The sequence below is a fragment of the Silurus aristotelis genome (assembly GCF_946808225.1).
Source record: "Silurus aristotelis genome assembly, chromosome: 2".
Lineage (NCBI taxonomy): Eukaryota > Metazoa > Chordata > Actinopteri > Siluriformes > Siluridae > Silurus > Silurus aristotelis.
Window position 1 is genome coordinate 24,480,255 of NC_139575.1, and position 23,874 is coordinate 24,504,128.

The window sequence follows — 23,874 nt, forward strand, 5'->3', positions numbered from 1 at the left end:
AAAACTGGAGGCATTTGAGTAATTAAAACAGTTCATTAATTAATTTGCTCAGCAGATTTAAAGTGTGTGAGGCTAAATAGCTATACTAAGGCCTTTAATGAAGTAGCTTAATTCAATGTCGTAAACTGATCTAATCAGATGTCTATTAAAACCTCTCCAAGCACACACACACACACACACACACACACACACACACACACACACACACACACACACACACACACACACACACACACAAACACACACAGGATATGGGAATTTCGTCTCTTTTTGGAGTCAGGACACTTGGCTCAGCTCACGTCTAAGAACTGAATCTTTTAGCTTTGGATTTACTATATTATTATGAAACAAAGTTTGCGCTAGTAAGGAGGCTGGATGTTTTTCTTCAACTTAATAGGAGTTAACATATATCTGTAAATTTTACCCTGGGGTCTAAATCACAAAAAGTATTATTTTGAATTGTATATTAAATAGAATGATGTCATTAGTAAATCTGTGGTGTATGTAAGAATCAACACTGAAAGGTTTAAAAGAGTCGTTTTAAACAGCCGATTCATTTGCGATCAACACACTACCAACATAGTACATAGCACATAACATAGCACTTAAGTACACACACACACACACACACACACACACACACTCAGGAATGGAGAAGGTATGAGGAGGAGAAGAAGGAGGTTTGAGGAGAAGAAGAAGGCGGTATGAGAAGGAGGATGTGGAGGAGAAGGAGAAGGAGAGGAAGGATAATGTGGAGGAGGATAAGGAGGATGGGGTATCAGGAGGAGGAGGAGAATAAAAAGGAGGAGGAGGATAAGAAGGAGAAAGGTGTAGAAGAGGGGAGAAGGATGAGGAGGTTGTATGAGGAGCCGGTGGAGTAGGAAGAGATGGTAGAAGAAGAGAAGGCTATTAAGGAGAATGTATGAGGGGGAAAGGTGGAGGAGGAGGAGAGGGGGCAGAAAAGGAGGAGAAGGAGGATTTGGTACGAGGAGAAGGAGAAGAATGAGGGGTGGAGGAGGAGACGAAGAAGAGCGAAGGAGGGAGGAGGAGGAGGTGTAAGAGGAGGGAGGGGAGAAGGAGGGAGGGGGAGTGTCCACAGGTCGCTAGTTTTTTTTGTATATTCCCCTCAGCCTGGTGTCAGTGGCGCATACACCGCTGTAGTCTAAGCGCGGAGGAGGGTCAGAGCTCAATCTCCACTCTCTCTAATCACTCCGACTACACACTCTGAGCCTCAACTGCTGTTGACACAACGGCCAGCCGCCGATAGCGCCGTTTACTTTGAGCGCTTTTTTTGTGCCGTAGATAATGGTTTGGACCTGAGCTTTCCATACACACACACACACATACACACACACACACACCCTGTCAGCGATCCTGTCACGCGCTCGGACCATCTTTCATTAATTTCCTCGTTCCAGCTGGAATGGAGACGCGACCCTGAAGCCCGAGACACTAAATCTTCACGTGAGCTGCTATAGGGTGAGTTTTACTTGTTTATTTAAATATGAATTTATATTATTATAATTATATTTTACGCATAGCCGATATCAAAAAGGCTTTAACAAGTGATGATCGAAACACCTTGTGTTCACTTGTGTATCTCGTGTAATACCGAACCCGTTCCTTCAATTCAGTTCAGTACAGTTCAGACAAAATAATTTAAAAAGTTATTTTTAAGATTGACAAATTTTTCATTTGATAACTATTCCAAAATTTCTTAATTGTTTTTTATTTTTATTTTTTAAAAATTAAATTAAGTTCTAGGTTTGACCAATTTCGCCACCATCTAACAAGTGGCAGGTTATTAGTATTATTACTACTGTCAGTTGCTAGCTAACACTAAAATTGCTGTCAATTCATTTGTACATTTTCTTAAAAAAATATATATATATTAAAAATAAAATACGTTTTGTTTTAAGCACCTGGTTTGCTTTTCAGTAATAATTTAGTGTAAAGGAAATTAATGAAATAAAAACCTTCAAATCTGTCATTACAATTCACCTAACCAGGAAATTCACACAACTGTTTTTGTTTGTTTGTTTGTTTGTTTGTTTGTTTTTGTATATAATATGCTGAAGTAATTGACGCTAAAAGCAAAAAATGCACAATACTTGACCGACTGGAAAATATACGATATTAAGACCTCCCCAACTTTCATAATTAAACGATTATTACATCGTATTACATCTTTTCAAAAATTAAAACGACTTGCTTGATTTTTCCAATTCGATTTCCTCCTAGTAAAAGTATTTTATTTTGTGATTGCTTGTAGGCGATGTGGAAAAACGTATGCATGTTATGTTTCAGCTTTTATTTTTATTTTTCCTCGCAATGTTCAGTGTTCATGCTGGTATACGTAGATTTGCTCGAGCGTAATTTCAAGCTGCAAATTACACCCAAATTCACTGAAAATTTTAGTTGCAGCCAGCAAGTTAATAACATAATTTTAGGGTGCTTTGCTAAGCATTTTTCAAAGAAGACCATTCATACTTTTCAAGGTCTCCTCACAACCCCCAGTTAAATACATTTCACCTTCCTGTGGCTAGCACCCGAATCACTTTTGCACAATTACACATTACATCCCCCTCTCAACACAGACACACACACACACACACACACACACACACACACAGACACACACACACACACACATACTCACACACATCTCTCATTCCAATCCACATCCAGAACACCACGTTTAAAAAGCCTGAACTTCACGAAAAGCTTCAGAAACAATAAAACACATGCCAGCTCCCTTTTTCATTCTGTGCGGATATAAAGCAGAGTCTAAGGTCTCTTCTGGGTTTCCTTTCTTCCCTGATTAGACGGCTGCTTTACTGCACCAGTTTTATATGCTGGTCACGTAAAAAAAAAAAAATCCATGTTGGACAACTTTTGTGCTAAATTAGTGGCACAGAAGTGAATATTTTAGAAAAAAACAAACAAATCTGTTATAGTTCTATCGCAGGCAACTAATGACATTGGTATTATTATTATTATTATTATTATTATTATTATTATTATTATTATTATTATTATTATCATCATTAGTAGTAGTAGTAGTAGTAGTAATAATAATAATAATAATAATACTAATGTCATTAGTAGTAGTAGTGGTAGTAGTAGTAGTAGTAGTAATAATAATAATAATTATAATAATAATAATAATAATAATAATAGCATCAATACTACCACTACTACTACAACAACTAATGATAATAATAATTTTTATTGAAATGTGCAGCACAGGAAAGGACACGTTTAATTAACATATTTTATTAACATTTATTTTTTGGGTTTTTTTTTTTGTTGGTTGAATAGTATATAAGTCAACTGAAATCACCCATTCACTCTTTGCAGAAAAGTGTGCTGAAGTGTTTCTTTGTCTTGTAACAATGAACTCCATTTCATTTTTCTTTATAGACTGTTCAAGCCCATTCTTTACCTTCATGGCTCTTATTGCTGGCTCAAATACATTGTGAATATGCTGCCCAAGTTCTAGATCTGGGATCAGCGAGTGTGGAGAATACTTCATCCTGCGTGGCCTTTGCACCCCCTCTTATGAAAACACAAATTAATTCTTAAAGTCCTCTGTAGCTCAAGGTTGCTGGAATGATAAATATTTTCATAGGAAGCGCAGCTCTTCCTGACTTTATCAGCATTCGTTTCATTATTGGACGGCTGGTGTTAAACCCTCGGTTTTTGAGGTGAAGCTGAAGGCCCTGAGCCGCAGCTTTGCTTTGAATAGCCAACTGATCCTCTGCTTCTCAGAACCCCAGATGGGTGATATCCTCAGTAGTAATGAGCAAAATATTTAGCTGCTGCCCAACAAGCTGCTCTGAAAGTCTAGCGAGATTTGGCGGAGTGAATCCGATACATTGCGAGAGCCGTTGTTTTGAGTTAGCGCTGTGCCACATCATCAGGCACATGTGACTAAAACTTTTCTGTGCACGCTTTCTTAAATCTACTCCTTTTACTTCGTTTATTCATTAAAGAATAACAAATAAAAGAGATAGATAAGATACCTAGAATGAATTGTTTTAACTCTGTAAAGTAAAAAGCTGTTTTAAACTGTTTAAAACCTTAGAATTATATAAATAATATATAATTGTATATAATAAATTAGAGTGTTAAATAAATACATTAAAATATTGCTTAACAGTAAAAATTGCATGTTTCTCATACTGAAAATCTGCTTGGTATTTTAAAACAGTAGAATTTAATAAGCTTTTTATTTCAAGGTCCCACATTATAAATTATTCACTCAAAGTGAGTACAGATGCAGTGCATGCTTGTGGGTCTTTAGTTTCACCTAAAGAATAGCGTCTGAGTGTTGTCTGTTGTTACTACAAAGGTATAGAAAATAGCCCAACCACAGAGTTGTGAACTTTGTTTAAACCTCTTTGATCAAAAACATCACTTGATGTCGGTGTTTGGCCCTAAAGCTAAAACTGTCAGAGCGAAATTATACTTCCTATTTTAAACAACCATATTAATTCTTTCCTAATAGGCTTTGTCCACTGATTTGTTTTTGTCTGTTGGTTTTGGGTTGGCTTTAGGTTTTTAAACAGCCGTTTCATTGTTTTCAACTGACAATAGCAAGAGAAAAAAAGGGATCATTGTCATTTGACTGCAAAGAACAAACACTCGATTTGGATAAAGCAATTGTTAATGATGTGGAATTAGACAATCTGTATTTATCATTGTGAGTGAGTGCGTGTGTGAGTGTGTTTGTGTACAGGCTTAGAATCCACAGAAATGGTGATCAGCTATTATATTCCTTCAGGAGCTGCCTGGGGGGAGCGTATAAACACACACACACACACACACACACACACACACACACACACACACACACACACACACACACACACACACACACACATACACACACACACCTAACAACTCCATTCTATAATCCTGATCTGACCTATCCTAGTCTTCCAGAATACAGCAGCTGTAAAAGTCTTTAAGATATATATCACAGTGCAGATCTATTCTGTTTCTCTGGTACCTCTCTTTTTCCCCCTTTTCGTTCTTTTCTCCTTCCGCCCACATGAGCATCATATTCACATCCTAATACGATCGTTCTTTCGTTCCACCATTCTTTCCAAACAGCGAAAGCAAGAGAAAAGAAATACATCAAGACAAAATGACAACTCTATCTGTATGTAGCTGATAATGATGAGAAATGATAACTAATGGTTTTTTTTTTTATATCTCTTTGCTCTCTGTTTCTATTTTGTCCTGTTTTTATAATGCTTGCAAAGGCAATGACTGGAAAAAAAAAACTTGGCTTTAATTCAATCTAAACAAATTAGTTTGCCTGTGTAAGCTTTTTTTTTTCCCATTTCCCTGGCTCCTCAGCAAGTGTACACACGGGTATGTCCCTCAGGCCAAAATAAGCAAGCAATTTTTCAACAGTCCTTGTCTGATAAAGTAATATATCACTCAGTCCCTGTCCCAGGCAGATTAGAAATCGAGGCTTGCCAGCCTAAAGCAAGAGCAAGTGTATCAAAAAAAAAATCTGTTAATGGAAGAAACCCCTGTTTTTTTTCTTTCTTTCTTGCCTTCAGCATTTATATTGTACCAAAAGTTCCTGTACGTTTTTCAAGTTTGTGTATTCAGGCAATGCACATGTATAGCTGCTGCTCTTTCTCTAAACCCCGAGTGTGCTATGAGGTTCAGATGAAAAGCCGCTATGTTGTTCCAGAATATTTCTTTTGTTTCTCACAGCTGTATATCGGTGTGATATAGAAACAGGAACAACTAAATGAGCAGCTTGTAAAGGGGGGTTTCAGTACGAATGATCGGACACTTATCTACATCTAATTGACTGTAACTCTGCTGGTCTCCTGTTTGGACTGCACCAGATGTGTTACCTGGGAACGAGACCACCGGCTGACTGAGCAGGTCCCCAAAACCCCCCACCCCGCTCACAAAAGATGGCTTCTGGGAGGTCTGCCAGCTGTCCCTGTCTTCTGCCCCACGTCTCGGGGCACTGCTCAAGGGGAGAGTGCTCTGCTGGACCGAAGCATTCTGCTGACCCGGGGTGTGGGGCGGGGGCACGGGGGGACGGCTACAGGCTGATGAGACTGTGAGAGGACTGAATGCAAGGGGTCGATTACAGATAGGGGATGGGGGAGGACAGGGTAGGAGTATTGCACTGAGATGATGGGAGCAGAGAGCTTCTGTCCACCAAAGCTGGCCTGAAAGCAGCCTTTCTACTTTCGGAAGCTGTCATGTGGAAAAGGGAGCCCACCATGACTGGCAGCTAGTGTTACGTGCACACACACACACACACACACACACACACACACACATCCCAGTGACCAGAGAGGTGGCAGCCATTGAGTTGTGCGCTTTTAATAACTGCAGCCAGTAAATTTAAAAGGCTGTGCAGAGAGAGAAAGGTGATAGCTTGTTATGAGTTTTACATGAGGCATGTTGTGTTTTTTTTTCTTGAAATTTTTTTGTGCTGTTTCAGCTAATTCCTGTTGTGTTTCCTTGGTTCTGTGACAGAATACCCAAAGGGCAGTGTAAATAATTCACGAAAGTAAAACTCTCTTAGGTAAAAGAGCCGAAATATCCATAACCCCTTGTCTCTCAGTATAAAGCTAGAATTAAACACAGTATTGTTGTTTTTGGTCTCTATGAGTCATCTAATAGTAATAATGCATTGCTGTCTTTATTGTCACAGACAGAAAAGGAGCAAGAGTGAGAGAGAGAGAGAGAGAGAGAGAGAGAGAGAGAGAGAGAGAGAGAGAGAGAGTTGTCAGGGTTCCCATGCTCTGCTGGGCTCTAGTGTTAATGAAATCCCCCGGCAATGAGGTAAGCGTGGTGTATAAGTCATCTCAGGAGGCCATTACTGGGCCGTTATCACCCCCCACATCTGCTCCCATTAGCTGCCTAAAGAGCGGACGTGTGCGGCCTGGAGTCTTTATTTATGAGAGTCGGGGTTCAAAGGCTGCAGACGAGCAAAAGCCCAGAGGCGCTGTTCATAGACAAGCAGCCATAGACAAGCCGCATGAGTGTGTTGAGCGTGTGTATGCTGGTCTCTAAAGCATGACATATAATAGTATGATTTAGTATCTGAAACTTACCAGTTGTAGTGATAGTAGTAATAAGACTCATACTTTTATATTTAAAGGTTTATTATTTAAGGAAATAGAGAAGCAATCCAAGCGGTTATATCTAAACTGGTCATTTCATTTATTAACTGATAGAACAGTAAATTCAGAGCTTTGCACACCTTCTTCATTCAAGCAAAAACATATTGTGAACCGATGCGTACCGATACCAACCGACAAGGTGTGTTGCAAAACACATCACGATATTGCACAATTAAACAGAGACTTAACAAAAAGAAAGGAAGCACCGTGACATAAAAAAAACATAATAAAAGGTAGAAGCACCTGCACAACATGAGTGACTCTAAAATGCCATATAATATTAATGGTGTCAGATGATTTAATAAGCATGTACATGTGCAGTGTTCAGATATGAATCAGAATGCTGAGAAATAATGTTTAACATAATAAAGAATACACTTATATAAAGACCAAAGCTTTTAGATATTTAGAACAGTTTTTTTTACTAGATTTGGTATTGTTTTCAGTTTTAAATGTAAAAAAAGGTTTGTAACATCTTTTATTCATGAGATTTATTAATGTTTTTTTGTTTTTTAAAGAACAAATGACTACATTTTCAGCACCTACAAGCTCAATGAAAACATGCATTAACATGTGTGATCTGAATTCTTTGCATTAATACCAGATGTCTGATCTGACTATTGTGTGCGTTGTGTGTGTGAGGCCACACCACTTTGGCATTGTGTGACAGGGGTCAACATGTCCCTCTCTATAACCCGTTAAGAAATGGGACAGACCTCTAATAGTAACTGCAGCAAAGTGCCATATGTGCCATTTAAAAAAAAAAAAAGTTCATATTGAGGTTTAGATCTAGAGAGATGGTCTTGGATAAGCACATAAAGGAGAAGTCTGTCGTTCACCATATGGCAAAGTCTTGGCTTCTGGTTCACCTCATGGTTACCCAGAATGCCCTTTTAACCTTGGCGCACCACCCTCTTAGAGGAGCCGTCATGGTGACCTTTTAATTAACAGAAAGAATTGACCTACTTATTTTGCTAATTTCAAAAACTCATGATTAAACAGAAATAAGATTAGAATCATTAAATCGTGCCTTTTTTTATTAGTAAAAATAAGAATCAGAATCATTAACTATCCTTTTTAAGTGAATGTTTTGATGGTTTATGATTTTTTATTTTGTTCCGGAGATATGAATGTGACACGTCACAGAGTAGGACTGTGTATGGAAGGTGATACCCGTGAAAACAGGCTGCTCCGGCAGAACAGGGCGAAAGCCAGGTGAAGTGCTTTGCACTGGCCTTGCCCCATGCAGGGTTTGTTTTAGCTCAGTTTACCCCCGTGCAGAGCGGCTGGCCTGATCTTTCTCATGCCCTGTCTCTCCGGGACAGGCGTGTACCAGGAAACACGCTGTGCAGTGCGAGAACTGCGAGGAAGTCAGGATTCCACTGGATGTCCCTGACACAGTTTTTTTTTTCCACATATGCTGACACGTCCTCTCTTTATTTACTGTTTTTGACTGCCTTCAGAGGCCCTTCCCACCTCTCTGGCTTTCTCTGTACTGAGTCAGCAGGTGTTGTGTTGTTCTAAAAGGGTCAGAGTTTGAACCCCCTGCATCCTTGCGCCTGGAGAAGATGAGTCGATAACCAGGAATTTGAAGCGGTTTGTGCATATGGTGTGTTTGTAAATGTATGTGTGAATGGAGGGTTTTTTTTGTTGTTGTTGTTGCTCTTCCACAGAATGTCACAGACAGACCTTTCTTTTAAAAATGCTCAAATACTGTACTTAGGTATATTATTAAGATTAGATTAACAGACTTGCAGTAGGTTTTTTTGTGTAAACGCTGGGCACTGGGATACATTCTAAAATAATTTTTCAGCTCCTGTGAGGAATAGTACATGTGGGTTTTTTTCTTCAGTGATCTCATGACTCAAGCAAAGCTCCCTCTATTATTCTATCCCAATTAATGTGTGTAATATGTTTAACTGTGCTCTCTTCATTATCACTGAAGCAGTCCAATTACTGGTTCCCCGTTACCTCCACCTTACACATTACACTACAGCTGTAATTTTGTGATTTAGTGGGGAAAATACAGATCAAATTAAGATGAGTCACACATGCCTGACATTAAAAGGTGGACTACGTGTGCAGTCTTGCTGAACTGTAGCCTATTATATACCTACTTTGCATGATTTCGCTCAAAACAAGCAGAATACATGAAATGGATCTGATGCGGCGTAGCTCACTTAATGATGCCGATCATGATACTTATGCTCGCTCTTGTTTATCCTACATGTCAAATCTGAGCGCCAGAGCTTACGTGTTATATTTAATGATGAAATTATAGGGTAGAGATGGTGATAGATTAGGAATAAGGGTGGAACAAAGAAAGAATAATGATTAATCTTGACCCTTGCTTAGCATTGGAAAGTAGCTACTTTCTCTAATGATCTGCTCTGGCTTGCATAAACATTGCACATGAGTCTTGGTCTCAGCGAGTCCTCTGTCAGATCAGAGGCCACAGTGGCTTGACCAGGTCAGATTGATTAACCCTGGGGGAAAGCCTTGTGCTTGTTCAAAGCACACTTTGGAAAAAAATTTCTTTCTGATTGCCATCTTCAAAATTGACTGATGTCTTTTGCTGTTTAATAAATCCTTCGTTGCATTTATAATAGAGAGATGTGAAAAAGTTTGTTTGTGATTTGATGTTTCAAAGTGACATAAAGTAAAGATAGGACTTAATGGGCAGTCGGACACCCACCATCGCCCAGTACCGTATTCCACTGGCATCTTGACATGTCATAGTCCATTCAGACATCCAATTTCTAGTTACAAACAACAGAAGGGTGCAAGAACTGCAATGCATTGACTTGTTCTTGTTCTGACATTACTCATCAAACTGCTGACATATCGCGACGCCTGCGGTTGCCTGCCAGATTCTGTCGTGTTAAGCGAGTTGACGCATTGTTCTCTTCTCTGTAACACAATCTTACCAGGCAGGTTCATGCAAACAACCAACTCAGTGTTGTCTGTGTGACAGAATAATAATCATGTAAATCTCAGGTGCCTTCAACACCATTTGTTAGCATATTGCCAACTGTAATGCTCTGTAGTAGGCGAAATAAGGTCACATACCTTACAATTAGTATACACTGGTATTGAGTGTGCCATGGGTTATTGTCTCATTGCATGGGGTATTGCTTCTTGTTGAGTATCTGTATCGTTTCAGATGGCAAGGAGCTGAGAGAAGAAAGGGAAAAAGAGAAAAACGGCTACCCGTCCTTACTGACAGGTTAGATTTACTGCTGTACATATATCTCCCATATTTTCCCATAAATTCCCTCTTTATTGTCTGCAAATGTCCTTGAAATTTATTCTTTATATTTTGTTTCATACATTTTGTGTCAGGGGCTTGATATATCAGCTTTCACTTATTACGGCATGTAAGTATTTCATATTTCATCTGCACTTTTGCAGATTTAGACGAAAATAAATGGAATTAATATGTAATTGCGAAGTATGTTAAGATTGTTATCTTTATCTAGTGCAGCTGTCCCAACTATAAGTGATGGCTGCTTATGGACAGACGCAGTACAGCCCTGCTATCCAGCCTGCAGGCCCGTACACACCCTACACACATCATACCCAGGGATACAGTGTGCCACCCTACAGTGAGTGCTTTGTTTATCTATGGGACAAAAGCTGTCACATACGAAGTTAGAACTGAGCCCTACTTCTGTCATAAATGCTATGCAGACCTGAATAAGCCATTAAATCGAATGGAGACACTTAAATATAACTAAATATTATGGCCTATACTTGATACTACTGTAATAATAAAAAAAAAAATCATGGGAATATTCTCAACATTTTGAGCTCTATTTAATAAAATCTAAAGAGAGCATTCTGCTTCTATTTTATCAGTCAGCGCTGTTTAGTAAATTATGTGAAACACTGGAAATTTTATTGACTTTGGCTTCAAACTACATGACTCTCCTTTGTATTTAAAAAAAAAAAGTGTTTTCCTCTCTTTCTCTGCCTTTGTCCAGATATTAAAACAGAAGATGGTTTGAGTCATTCACCAGGACAGAGCAGTCTGCTTGGCTACACGTCCAACTTCAGTGGAACACCTTCTAGCCAAGCTCTTTACAGTTACTCTACACATGGTCAGTCGTCCTGTCAGCTCTTATTTTCTCTACAATGTGTGTGTGTGAGTACGTCTGACCTCCGCGTATTGCTCCAGGATAATTAACAAGACCTCTAGCGACTCCGCCCACACACACACTCACGTGTGTATGTGTTAGCCCACACTGTATTTTTTGGCTGATAAAAACTGTTTGATAGGTGGTTTGTGAATTCCGAGCCCACCCCCACACACACTTTTCCAGGTGCTGGCTTTGGCCCATCCTCTCTTTGTCTGTCTGTCTGCTACTCTCTCTCTCTCTCTCTCTCTCTCTCTCTCTCTCTCTCTCTCTCTCTCTCTCTCTCACTCACTCTGTCTCTCGTTCTCTCTCTCTCTTTTTCTCTCTCATGCTGCCCCTCACCACACCTGTTCTCCATTAGCTTCAGTCTGGGGCCCTGGCGTCAGCCGTCTCTCTCCTCTCTTGGGGGTCAAGCCCTTCTGCTGCTCCCCATCACAACACACGCCCCGTTGGTGGAGTGTTTGCATCGATGTGAGTGGCACAGGCCACCAGCAGCACCACAACACCCCCATATCCTTTGTCCTTTCACTCCACCGGCACCAATTGAGTCCCCTGTCTCAACCCAGCAAATTTTATGGCTGCCATTACACTATGAAATTGACCTCTCTCTCGGCTAAGGTAAAAGTTGAAGAGGTATTAGGATGTTTTCATTATTTAAGAGCTACTTCAGATAAAGACAAGGACAGTAAATGTGAAATTGAAGGCAAATGTATTTATTATTTGTATTTTAGAATTTTGATTAGATGAATAAGCACTATTTAATTGATATTGTTCTTTTGGATGTGGTTTATGGTTGTTAGAGTGCCTTTTTTATACCACAATACTTGTGTATCTCATGTAATCGATATGCTTCTTATAGATCTGGTCATGGTAGTTTTGTGTGACTTGTATGAATTTTTTAACAGGAGACCTGATATAGCTTAAAATATGTAACTTATCTGTTCACGGCATTTCAGAAACATTGCCCACCTTTTCCACTTTGAACCTCTTTGTTTGATTTCCAATGAGATTTCTCTAAGCTTTGGTACAGACATTCACCTAAAAGATTGTCTGGAAAAAGGGAATAAGCGGTGTAAGTGAGGGAAGGGGGGTTTATAGCAGCATTCATTCTTTACTGATATTGATGGATACTCTCTCAATCAACAAACTCGCCTGATTCAAATAATTTTAATCATCAATCACTCAAGCTTTCCTAAGAAAAGCCTGCCTTTGTTGTAGTAATTCTCTGTGCTGCCATTATCGTGTCACTTTCTGTTGCATTTCTGGTGCATCGTTTTGTTTGTGTTGGAGTGAGCATGTAAAGTAGAATGAATTTCATCTGAATTTTAAACCACACTCAGATATGCGCCGTGTCTTAAAGGCTGTCTATGTGCTCCTTTTCCAGGTGCCAGTATTCCATCTGGAATTTTCCAGGGAACGAATGCCATCACAGGCTCAACGCCATTCAGTCCTACACAGCAGGTGAGTGGCTCAAGTAAAGAAGCACACGACGTAAAGCATCGTGCTGCATGGAACTGCGCAGAAAATTAGGTCATTTAGGTACAAAGACGGTAAGCTGTAATTAGTATAATTATTGCCGTACTGTGAAACATTTAACTTATAAAAACAAACTAAAGCTGATAATATAAAAAAAGGAAGTGAAAGAAATCAACACACGCTTGAATAGTTTAAATGCATTTTTACTGTAATTAATTTGACTTTTTGTTTTCATTAGGATTTCACAGCGTATTCCACTTATGGCCAAAGCCAATACTCACCATACTATAATACACATTACAACAACCCCTACCTCACAAGCAGTAATATCAGCCCATCAGCCATTGGCACAGCGATCCCCTATCAGCATACAGAACATCCTGCTGTAACAACCAGTCACAGCCCAGAGTCCCACCCAGGTAAAGACAAGCATTCAATGCAATTTAAATTTTGTTTAAAATCATGCATTTTAATTTTATTGCATTATACCAGAATGGGAACTTCTTGGAAACAAAGTATAATGTGTGTTTGTGTTTTGTGTAACAGGGGAGTATCATGCCCCCCCTAGCCCCCCAACCCCAGGAAAGGAGCAGGAAGGATGTCCAGCCAGACGTGGTTCGGATGGAAAACTGCGGGGAAGGAAGAGGGCCAATGACCCCGTACCCCCACTGGACTCTGAAATCGAGGTACATATGCTGCTCTGTGGCCTCTCTCACACTAGTCAAGCTATAGTGATATACAGTATCTGAAAAAAAAAACCAAGCCACAAGTGTTTTTTATCACAGAAAACAGAGCAGCATGTTAATACTGTAGCATGGAGGATGGAACTTGCTTCAGGACCAATGAGGAGAAAAATAAACCATTGACAATTAATTTTTGTGTTTATAAAACAAGATGAAAGCTGTTGTTTTGCCATAATCACAAAGTCAGCCCATAGATGATTTTTGCGTTTTTACTCATGTTGTGTGTATGTTTGCCCGCAGAGAGTGTTTATTTGGGACCTGGATGAAACCATCATTATTTTCCACTCGCTTCTCACAGGCTCTTTTTCCACACGCTTCGGCAAGGTACAAACCTGTTCTATTACTTTTTTTTTGCTCTGACTAATGGAATGTCCCTCTTTTTTTTCTCTCTCTCTCTCTTTGACATTAATTAGCTGTTTTGTTGTACTGTACACGAAAACATATTGTTCTGCAAGTTCATTCAACCGTAAATAATCATTTGTGTATAATAATTTTAAAACTGTCACATTATTCTTAGGTTGAGTTATCGGTCTTATTAAATTTGCTGATTTTGTTCTATATTTCTTTTATCTATTTTTGTTGATATGTAACAAAGAGAGTAGAAGAAACCAAACATTTTGAGATTTACCATGACTAGTGAAGCTGATGTTTCCGAAGAATGTTCCACAATTATACAGTCTTTTATCACATATTGTTCCATAAATATATGCAGAGTTTAGATCTGAGTTTAGATAAATAGCAACAAAAATTTTTTTTATATATACTTGGGTTTGAAATGTAGAAGAACAGGTCTGTTAAATGCTTACTGCCAGACAGAGCGTTATGATTGTTTAATCTTTAGAAGGAACTGGATGTTCTGTTTAATATGTATATTTTTCACAGCTTGAAACATATAGAACTGTTATGAAAATTCAGAGTTTGAAAAGCTGTCACAGTAAACAAGTATTTGGCCTGCGTTTGGCCTGCGGGGAGGCCAAAACTATGGGGCAGAAAGCCAATCTACGTGTTGAAAGAAACTCATTTTAATGCATTTTTGAGGCCGAGGTGAACCGAAGATCATAGCACAATTTTTACTTTCTCATTAGAGTCTTTTTGGCATCTCATTCATCATCAGGCACCATATACGGTCTTTAAACGTGCAAATTCTTGCAGAGGCCAAACTTTTTTTTTCTCTTCGTCTTGCTAAACAAACTCTCGCAACTGAAAAACAGTAGCTTGCCCCTTCTTTTTTCTCATTACAATCTCATCTGTAATTATAAAGCAAGGTATCATTTATTAAAAAAAGAATTCAACAGCACTCTGTGATAAAGTCATTTGGTTTAGGGAGTATGTAATTATTCTAATTAAAGGAAGCACTACTTTCTTTGTACCCCCAACACAAGCCTCTGTCTCCCTCTCCCCCTTGCATGAACTTTGTGTGGGTGGGGAGGAAGGGATGGATCCTGTCTTTCTTTCTTTGAGTTAATCTGACACTTACCGCTGGCTGACACCTGTGGCTTGATTAACTGCCAAATGTAAAGCACCAGTTAACTACCTGCCCTGGCCTGGCACCAAGCTACATAATTACTCAGCTAGTGTCAGCATGCACCCTGATCTAAACTGTGGAAATAACGTTAGCAGCTGTACATTGTGTGTGTGTGTGTGTGTGTGTGTGTGTGTGTGTGTGTGTGTGTGTGTGTGTGTGTGTGTGTGTGTGTGTGTGTGTGTGTGTGTGTGTGTGTGTGTGTTTATGAAGCCATACTGACTGATATGTGGCTTTTTGACATGATTGACATGAATGCAGACAAACTGGGGCAAAGAAAGAAAGAAACTTGTTTTGCCATGCTCCTGTTCATTCTGTATAAACAGAGAACACAATTAAAACTGTAATTTCAGGTTGTTAATGAACTACTTATGACAGTCCAAGAGGTTTAATTATAATGATTTGCCTAATGTCATGTTTTAGGACTCAGCCAAAGCTGTATCTTTGGGGTTGTGGATGGAGGAGATGATCTTCAACTTGGCAGACTCACGACTCTTCTTCAATGACCTTGAGGTGAGGAAAAAACCCTCACCGTTCTATGGCAGTTAGTACGGCATATATTATTACACCGGAAGCAAATGACTGCGCAGATTTGCATCCGCCGTCGTTGCCGGGGAATTGGGTGGGAAAAGCAAAAATTTATCTCACACAGAGTGAATCTAACATGAGTTTCTGCAGAAGACCTAATCCAAAATCCAGAATACATTGAAATTAAAGATAAAGAAAGGTTCGAGAATTATCAGAATCAGACTGAGAGAAAAAGGGAAAAGTCCGAATTTTCTCAGACGATACACAAAAAGGTTCAAGGTAAATACTACATTTTAGTATGTTGTCTCCATTTATATTTCTCCAGGATAAATGAAGGGCATCTAAATCATACCAGAGATCATGTTGCTTTGTCTAAAAAGACAAATTGCGTTTTTGTGTTTTTTTTTTCCTTCATTTTGTCCTGAGGGTGTGCAAACTTTTGCAGTCAGTTATACAATGATGTTTTATATGACACGGTAAAAAGTGCAATTAGGAAACATCCTCTGGGTATTTGCTGAGTGTGAAGGTTGCGATGAATTGTATAGAGAAGTTCCAGTTTCAAATATAATCTACATAAAGCAAAGGGACTTCAAGAGACTGCCTTTATTTTTCCTCTCCTTTTTTGTTTTGTTTTGAAGCATTCCTCTGCTTTGGCAGAAGACAAAGAAAGGGATTAAATTCTGCTTTGGAGGAGGAGCACAAACTTTGAGGTGTTAATTATAGGTGTGTAGCCAACTCTGAAAGGAAAATTTGTCCTGGGGAGGAGCAACAGATTATAGTTGAACAGGGGTAGGGGGAGAGAGAGCACAATTATTTTGTTGGCAGGTTTTAATGACACCCCTGTGCCCTTTTTTTTTTTTTTTTGGGTGTCGGGGGTAGGGGTGGTCCCTCCAAGAGCACTCACCTCAAGTCACAGTCATTTTTCACGGTTCAGACACACCTAGTTGATTTATCTCATCTCCATTCACCTCTGTCAGCCTGGGAAGAGAGACAGCTTCCACAGGGGAAAAAAAGTGTTCTGATTGATGTCTTAGCACTTTTGTTCTTGGCGTAAAATTATGTGGTTTCTGTTGAAATCATTAACCCCTACGACTATTTGAAGTATTTTAGATTAAAATAAATATCGCACTTATTACATTAAATGTTTTTGGGGGCTAAAATCTGTTCAGTAGATTAGGGATTTGTGGTGCGTGTGCATTGTCTGAGGAGGTCTGTAGAGATATGAGAGCATTATGAGGTAGTGTCGGCCCTTAGACCAACTGAAATATGAGAACAGCTGCAGAGCAAGAAAGAGTGCTTGTGTGTGTGTGTGTGTGTGTGTGTGTGTGTGTGTGTGTGTGTGTGTGTGTGTGTGTGTGTGTGTGTGTCAAAGACAAGTACATTTTCTACAATTGTCAATGCTTTGCTACACAACAATATGTCTAATCTGCATTGTTGATTAAAACTGTCAGATTTAGAAGGAGTTTTATGCTGTTGTCGTCTTTAGGAAGTCTCCCGATTGAATTTTCTTTTTTTTCAGGTGTTAAAGGTGCCCGATTTGATTTTCTTTTTTTTCAGGTGTAAAGGTGTCTTGGGTATTAGCAGCTTATTTCTCTCATTTTTTGAATTTATTTTTTATATTCCTGTCTAACTCCATCATTCCCCAAGGCTCTGTAAAGGGCAAACCTGCCCATACATAGTACCTCTCTTCCTGCCTGAAACACATCTACCACTCTAACATATCCACTTTCCTTTAATTTCACAGGAATGTGACCAAGTTCATATCGATGATGTGGCCTCAGATGACAACGGACAGGACTTGAGGTATGGTGGTTCCCCTCATAATGCTGGTATAGTCTCGCAGGGAGACAGTCATGGAGTGTATTAAGATCTCCAATAAAATGAATGATATAGCTCATAAAACGGCCTGTGCTTTTTTCGTGCTGCATACCATTTCCAAATAAGGAATTATACCTATTGTTTTTTAACATTCTTTGAAAGCGATCCCTGTTCCCTTTGCCGATGTTTAAGATGTACATTTTTAATCATGTCAGCAAAAGTGGTCTTTTTAACCTCTAAAAGCTTTAACCTCTTTTTCTTAATCAGTTTCTTCTTCTTCTTTTCTTCTCCTTCTTTTCAATAATAATAATTTGAGTTATAATAATAATAATAATAATAATAATATCCTTATTCATTGCATGCAGTTTAAAGAATAGGAAAGACACACAGTAAAGTGAAGATATTCAGACATTTACTTAACTGTATTTGCTTGTTTGTTTAATTTCTTTTATTTATTTAATTCATTTTAGTAGAAAACAAACAGACTCTTTTTTTCCTGCCTATGAAACTTGAACGGGTTTCTAACCATTTTGTTTAACCTCGGTAGTAAATCAAGCAGTAGGATAACCATGCATTTGGTCTAAAACCACAAAGTGGACTTTTACTAGGAATCTTGAGTTGCACCGGTTTTGGCAAACGTTTCATATGTGTATTTTTCTTTGTGTGTGCAGCACATATAACTTTGGAACAGACGGCTTCCAAAGTCCAGCAGGAGGTGGTGCTCTGTGTTTAGGCTCAGGGGTCCACGGTGGCGTCGACTGGATGAGGAAGCTGGCCTTCCGCTACCGACGAGTAAAAGAGATCTATAACACTTTCAAGAACAATGTAGGAGGTGAATAAACTGTAAAACAGAAAGAAGAATTGATTGAAAGCCTCAGCTGTCAGATACTCATCTATTGTGCATCATTGTTTTAGAATTTGATTTGGTTGTTGTGGGTTTTTGATTGGCAGGTTTGCTGGGGAGTCCAAAGCGTGAGGAATGGCTTCAGCTGAGGCGAGAAATGGAGGTTCTGACTGATCTGTGGCTTACGCAGGCTCTAAAGGCTCTAGCTCTTATTAACTCCAGGTGACGAACACTCGCAGGGAAAGTCAATGCACCAAGGCAGCATTCTCAAGCTCTATTTTTGTGCACATTGCTGAAGTTTTCCAAAAATGTTATTTAGCTAGTATGTAAATTAGATTTTAGATTTAAATATTTAAAAATTCCTTTTACTCTGAGTGATGATATTAGATTTCTTTCTGCTTACTTTGAATCCATAAACTATGCAGAATTCCTCAAGTAATGAACCCTGTTGCCCCTGCTTTCCTTCCTCAGGCCAAACTGTGTGAATGTGATGGTCACCACCACCCAGCTAATCCCAGCACTTTCCAAAGTGCTGCTCTATGGTCTGGGAGGAGCTTTTCCCATCGAAAACATTTACAGTGCTACCAAAACTGGTATGTGCTATTTTTTTGTTTGATTTAAACAGGAAACATGTTTGGATGAACATGAACTCTGGCAGAAATTTGAGCTTGTGTTGTGTATGATCAGGTAAAGAGAGCTGTTTCGAGAGAGTGACTCAGAGGTTCGGGAGGCGAGCTGTGTACGTGGTAATCGGAGATGGAGTGGAAGAGGAAACTGTGGCAAAGAAAGTAGGATTCAAGAAGCCTCATATCATTACAATTTTGTCATTGATTGCAATCGAAGAAATCTTAATTCTTCATAAAAATCTTTTTAGGAGCAAAGTTATTTCTAGCTAATCATTTGTTTACTAATAGCTTTGATTTCTTCTAGAAAAACATGCCATTCTGGAGGGTAACATGCCGAGCAGACCTGGAGGCACTGAGTCATGCACTAGAGCTGGACTACCTCTAGAGGCCAGAATCTCAAAACACCAGCTCTCATTTAAATTTGTCAACCGTAAACACATGGCCAAACCAACAACTGCAGGACCAATCATCCAGGAGTCGCAAGAATCCCGGAAACACGTCTGTTCCGAATCAGTTTAGAAAACACTTTTCTTTTCCTTCTTTTCTTCCGTCCGTGACAGCAGTTCTATACAATGGCGCATTGCACTGGAGACAATCACATTTTTCAGACCAGAGTGCTTTGAAGGACCAAAAATCTGTGATTATTAATTTGAGTAAACATGACTTCAGGACAAATATACATATATCATTTGTGATGTGAAAAATCAGATTTTGGATAAAAGTATGCAAATATTTATGTTTTCTACAAATTCACAAGCAGCAACTGCTGTCTGTTGTAGATATAAAAAAAATATCCATATCTCATGCAGAGATTTCTTCAGTGTTTCTTTTACAAAAAAAAAAAAAGATATGCTTTTTTTTGCTCTACATTCTATTACAGAATAAACCTTTTTTTTTAAACAACTGGGAAATTCAGTAAAAATAACATTTAACAAATAAAACACTTGGGGAAATTGTCTGTATTACTGAAAATCATTTGGGGAAAATATGTAGATATAACAGTTTGGAGTTTTTCCTGATAATTTCTATCAATAATGCAATAATGTGTTAAATATATTACTGATTCAGATACTGATCCATTCTTTTAGGTAAGCCATCTATTAGGTAAAAAAAGAATGTTTATGAAAATGTTTAATATTCCACTCAATGTAATGCTCTAGAATAGTATATACTATTTAATAACCCATTTTAAAAAAGCCAGTGCAAGATTCCAATATAACTAATCCCAAAAGTAGCCAAAGTATAAAACTGAATCTATCGATTAAGGTGACAATCATTTACGTAACTTATGAATATTTTGTTTGAGGTGATTTCTTAAGCACTAGAAAATATCTCTATCATTCCTCTTCACTATGTGCCTGGACCATGCTGATCTTGTAATATTTGTTACTGGATGTAAATTTGATTTTATGTTTCTTTCCTTTAATGTTACTGAAGTTTATGTGTGTGTGTGTGTGTGTGTGTGTGTGTGTGTGTGTGTGTGTGTGTGTGTGTGTGTGTGTGTGTGTGTGTATGGATGTCTTTTTGAATTGCATGTACCTTTTACACTGCCTGTCCTTCTAGCTATTATTTGTATATATCGTTTATTGTTGATTTTTGTTTTTGGGAATAAAAATAATAAATTAATTGCATCAAATTAATGGACTGAAATGCCTTTTAATGTACTTTAATTAAGACAATGGGTAATGGATTATTTTTGGAATGTTAAGAATATGGATATTCGATTGAAATAATAGACATTGACAAGCAGTTTTTTGAGCAGGTATGTGACAAGGAAAATCCATTTTTATTCTATAACTGCATACTATGAAGATAAGCAGTACTGAGTGTTGAAAGGATGTTTGGTATTAAATAAAAGTGCCATAATGAGCAGGAGAGGAGAGTCTTTATTGCAACTTCAATAAGTTTAATACAGTACAGTATACAGATAAAATTTTTGAAGCAAGGGTGAAATTTGGTCCAGGGATCGGGTTGTCGAGGCCTCCACCTTCGACTGCTGCCCGATCCTCTTAGCACCGGCCCCTTACGGTCCCTCCTGCAGGTGGTGAGCCCACTGGAAGGCGGCCCCACGTCGCTCCTTCGGGCTGAGCCCGGCCGGACCCTGTGGGGGAAGGCCCGGCCACCAGGCGCTCGCATACGAGCCCCAACTCCGGCAGGGCTGCCCTTTGTCACCGGTTCTGTTCATAATTTTTATGGACAGAATTTCTAGGCGCAGCCAGGGGTCGGAGGGTGTCCGGTTTGGTGACGACACGATTTCGTCTTTGCTCTTTGCAGATGATGTTGTCGTGTTGGCTTCATCAGACCAGGACCTTCAGCATGCACTGGGACGGTTTGCAGCCGAGTGTGAAGCGGCTGGGATGAGAATCAGCACCTCCAAATCCGAGGCCATGGTCCTCAGTCGGAAAAGGGTGGATTGCCCACTTCAGGTTGGTGGGGAGTTCCTGCCGCAAGTGGAGGAGTTTAAGTATCTTGGGGTTTTGTTCACGAGTGAGGGAAGGGTGGAACGGGAGATTGACAGACGGATCGGTGCAGCTTCTGCAGTAATGCGGTCGATGTACCGGTCTGTCGTGGTGAAGAAGGAGCTGAGCCGCAAGGCGAAACTTTCGATTTACCGGTCAATCAACGTTCCTACTCTCACCTATGGTCATGAGCTCTGGGTCATGACCGAAAGGACAAGATCCCGGATACAGGCGGCCGAAATGTGCTTCCTCCGCAGGGTGGCTGGGCGATCCCTTAGAGATAGGGTGAGAAGCTTAGTCACTCGGGAGGAGCTCAGAGTAGATCCGCTGCTCCTCCACATCGAGAGGGGTCAGCTGAGGTGGCTCGGGCATCTGTTCCGGATGCCTCCTGGACGCCTTCCTGGGAAGGTGTTCCGGGCGCGTCCCACTGGGAGGAGACCCCGGGGAAGACCTAGGACACGCTGGAGAGACTATGTCTCCCGGCTGGCCTGGGAACGCCTTGGTGTCCCCCCGGAAGAGCTGGAAGAAGTGTCTAGGGAGAGGGAAGTCTGGGCATCTTTGCTTAGACTGCTGCCCCCGCGACCCGGCATCGGATAAGCGGGAGAAGATGGATGGATGGATGGGTGAAATTTGGGATTAAAATATAGGGTATCTACAAACCCGATTCCAAAAAAGTTGGGACACTGAACAAATTGTAAATAAAACCAGAATGCAATGATGTGGAAGTTTCAAATTTCAATATTTTATTTAGAATACAACATAGATGACATATCAAATGTTTAAACTAAGAAAATGTATCATTTTAAGGGAAAACTTTCATGGCATCAACACATCTAAAAAACAGTTGGGACAAGGCCATGTTTACCACTGTGTGGCATCCCCTCTTCTTTTTATAACAGTCTGCAAACGTCTGGGGACTGAGGAGACAAGTTGCTCAAGTTTAGGAATAGGAATGTTGTCCCATTCTTATCTAATACAGGTTTCAAGTTGCTCAACTGTCTTATGTCTTCTTTGTTGCATCTTCCTCTTTATGATGCGGCAAATGTTTTCTATGGGTGAAAGATCTGGACTGCAGGCTGGCCATTTCAGTACCCGGATCCTTCATCTACGCAGCCATGATGTTGTAATTGATGAAGTATGTAGTCTGGCATTGTCATGTTGGAAAATGCAAGATCTTCCCTGAAGGAGACGACATCTGGATGGGAGCATATGTTGTTATAGAACTTGGATATACCTTTCAGCATTGATGGTGCATTTCCAGATGCCCAGAGAAAACGCCTGCGCTTCTTCATGTTTAGATATGGCTTTTTTTTTTTTTTACCTATAGAGTTTTAGCCGACAATAGCCAATGGCACGGTGGATTGTGTTCACCAACAATGTTTTCTGGAAGTATTCCTGAGCCCGTGTTGTGATTTCCATTAAAGTAGCATTCCTGTATGTGATGCAGTGCCGTCTAAGGGCCCGAAGATCACGGGCATCCATTATGGTTTTCTGGCCATGACCCTTATGCACAGAGATTGTTCCAGATTCTCTGAATCTTTGGATGATATTATGCACTGTAGATGATGATAACTTCAAACTCATTGAATTTTTTCTCTGAGAAACTCCTTTCTGATATTGCTCCACTATTTTTCACCGCAGCATTGGGGGAATTGGTGATCTTCTGCCCATCTTGACGTTTGAGAGACACTGCCATGCTGAGAGGCTCTTTTTATACCCAATCATGTTGCCAGTTGACCTAATAAGTTGCAAATTGGTCCTCCAGCTGTTCCTTTTATGTACATTTAACTTTTCCAGCCTCTTTTTGCTACCTGTCCCAACATTTTTTGGAATGTGTAGCTCTCATAAAATCCAAAATGAGCCAATATTTGGCATGACATTTCAAAATGTATCACTTCCAACATTTGATATTTTATCTATATTCTATTGTGAATAAAATATAAGTTTATGAGATTTGTAAATTATTGCATTTCTTTTTTAATCACAATTTGTACAGTGCCCCAACTTTTTTGGAATCGGGTTTGTATTTTGGACTACCCCAATGGCTACCTATAAGAAAAATCATTAGCTAGATTTCTTCACAGATATGTCATCCCTTAAAGAGAAGAAACCAAGCATATGCCTAGATAACAAGCCATTTCGTTCATAGTTCAAACAAAGCTAAGAAGTAGACATTTTCCTGAGTATATCCCAAGTGCCTTGGAGGGTGTTGTTATAGTGTCAGAAGAAAAGGGTGTTTAAAATGTAATCAGATTAGTACAAGACTCACTTGTTTTTTCACTTGTTTCAGTTTTATTGTGACAGCTCTCAAAGTAGCCCCCAATTATATTGTTGTTTTTTTTACTAATACTAATGGTAGTAATCTACTAGTAAAAAAATAAAGTAAAAAAAGTGTGACTCCTGTTATCTCTTACAATCAATATTCCACATACAGTAATGTGTAAATTTATGCTGTTTAAATTCATAGTTGCCAATTCAGCCTCATGCATTTTCAATACTTGTAATCCAAAACATTGTTTACATCAGGAAATACTAAAATAAAGCATTTTC

General features: G+C 39.4%; 1 protein-coding gene across 2 annotated transcripts; it reads left to right on the forward strand.

Annotated features, from left to right (window-relative positions):
* Positions 1 to 863: 863 nt before the first annotated feature.
* Positions 864 to 20,501, forward strand: eya2 (EYA transcriptional coactivator and phosphatase 2). 2 transcript variants are annotated; one of them, XM_083530399.1, is made up of 16 exons: positions 864 to 1,479; positions 10,336 to 10,398; positions 10,515 to 10,549; positions 10,652 to 10,777; positions 11,156 to 11,272; positions 12,693 to 12,769; positions 13,023 to 13,203; positions 13,331 to 13,470; positions 13,768 to 13,851; positions 15,473 to 15,562; positions 17,322 to 17,380; positions 18,067 to 18,227; positions 18,347 to 18,461; positions 18,711 to 18,832; positions 18,927 to 19,027; positions 19,170 to 20,501. In XM_083530399.1, the coding sequence occupies exons 4-16, from the start codon at positions 10,675 to 10,677 to the stop codon at positions 19,248 to 19,250; spliced, it is 1,431 nt and encodes a 476-aa protein (XP_083386525.1). In that variant the 5' UTR covers positions 864 to 1,479; positions 10,336 to 10,398; positions 10,515 to 10,549; positions 10,652 to 10,674; the 3' UTR covers positions 19,251 to 20,501. The 2 variants fall into 2 exon arrangements, with proteins under 2 accessions (XP_083386525.1, XP_083386526.1); XM_083530400.1 differs by having other exon boundaries at positions 1,084 to 1,479; positions 10,657 to 10,777.
* Positions 20,502 to 23,874: the final 3,373 nt, after the last annotated feature.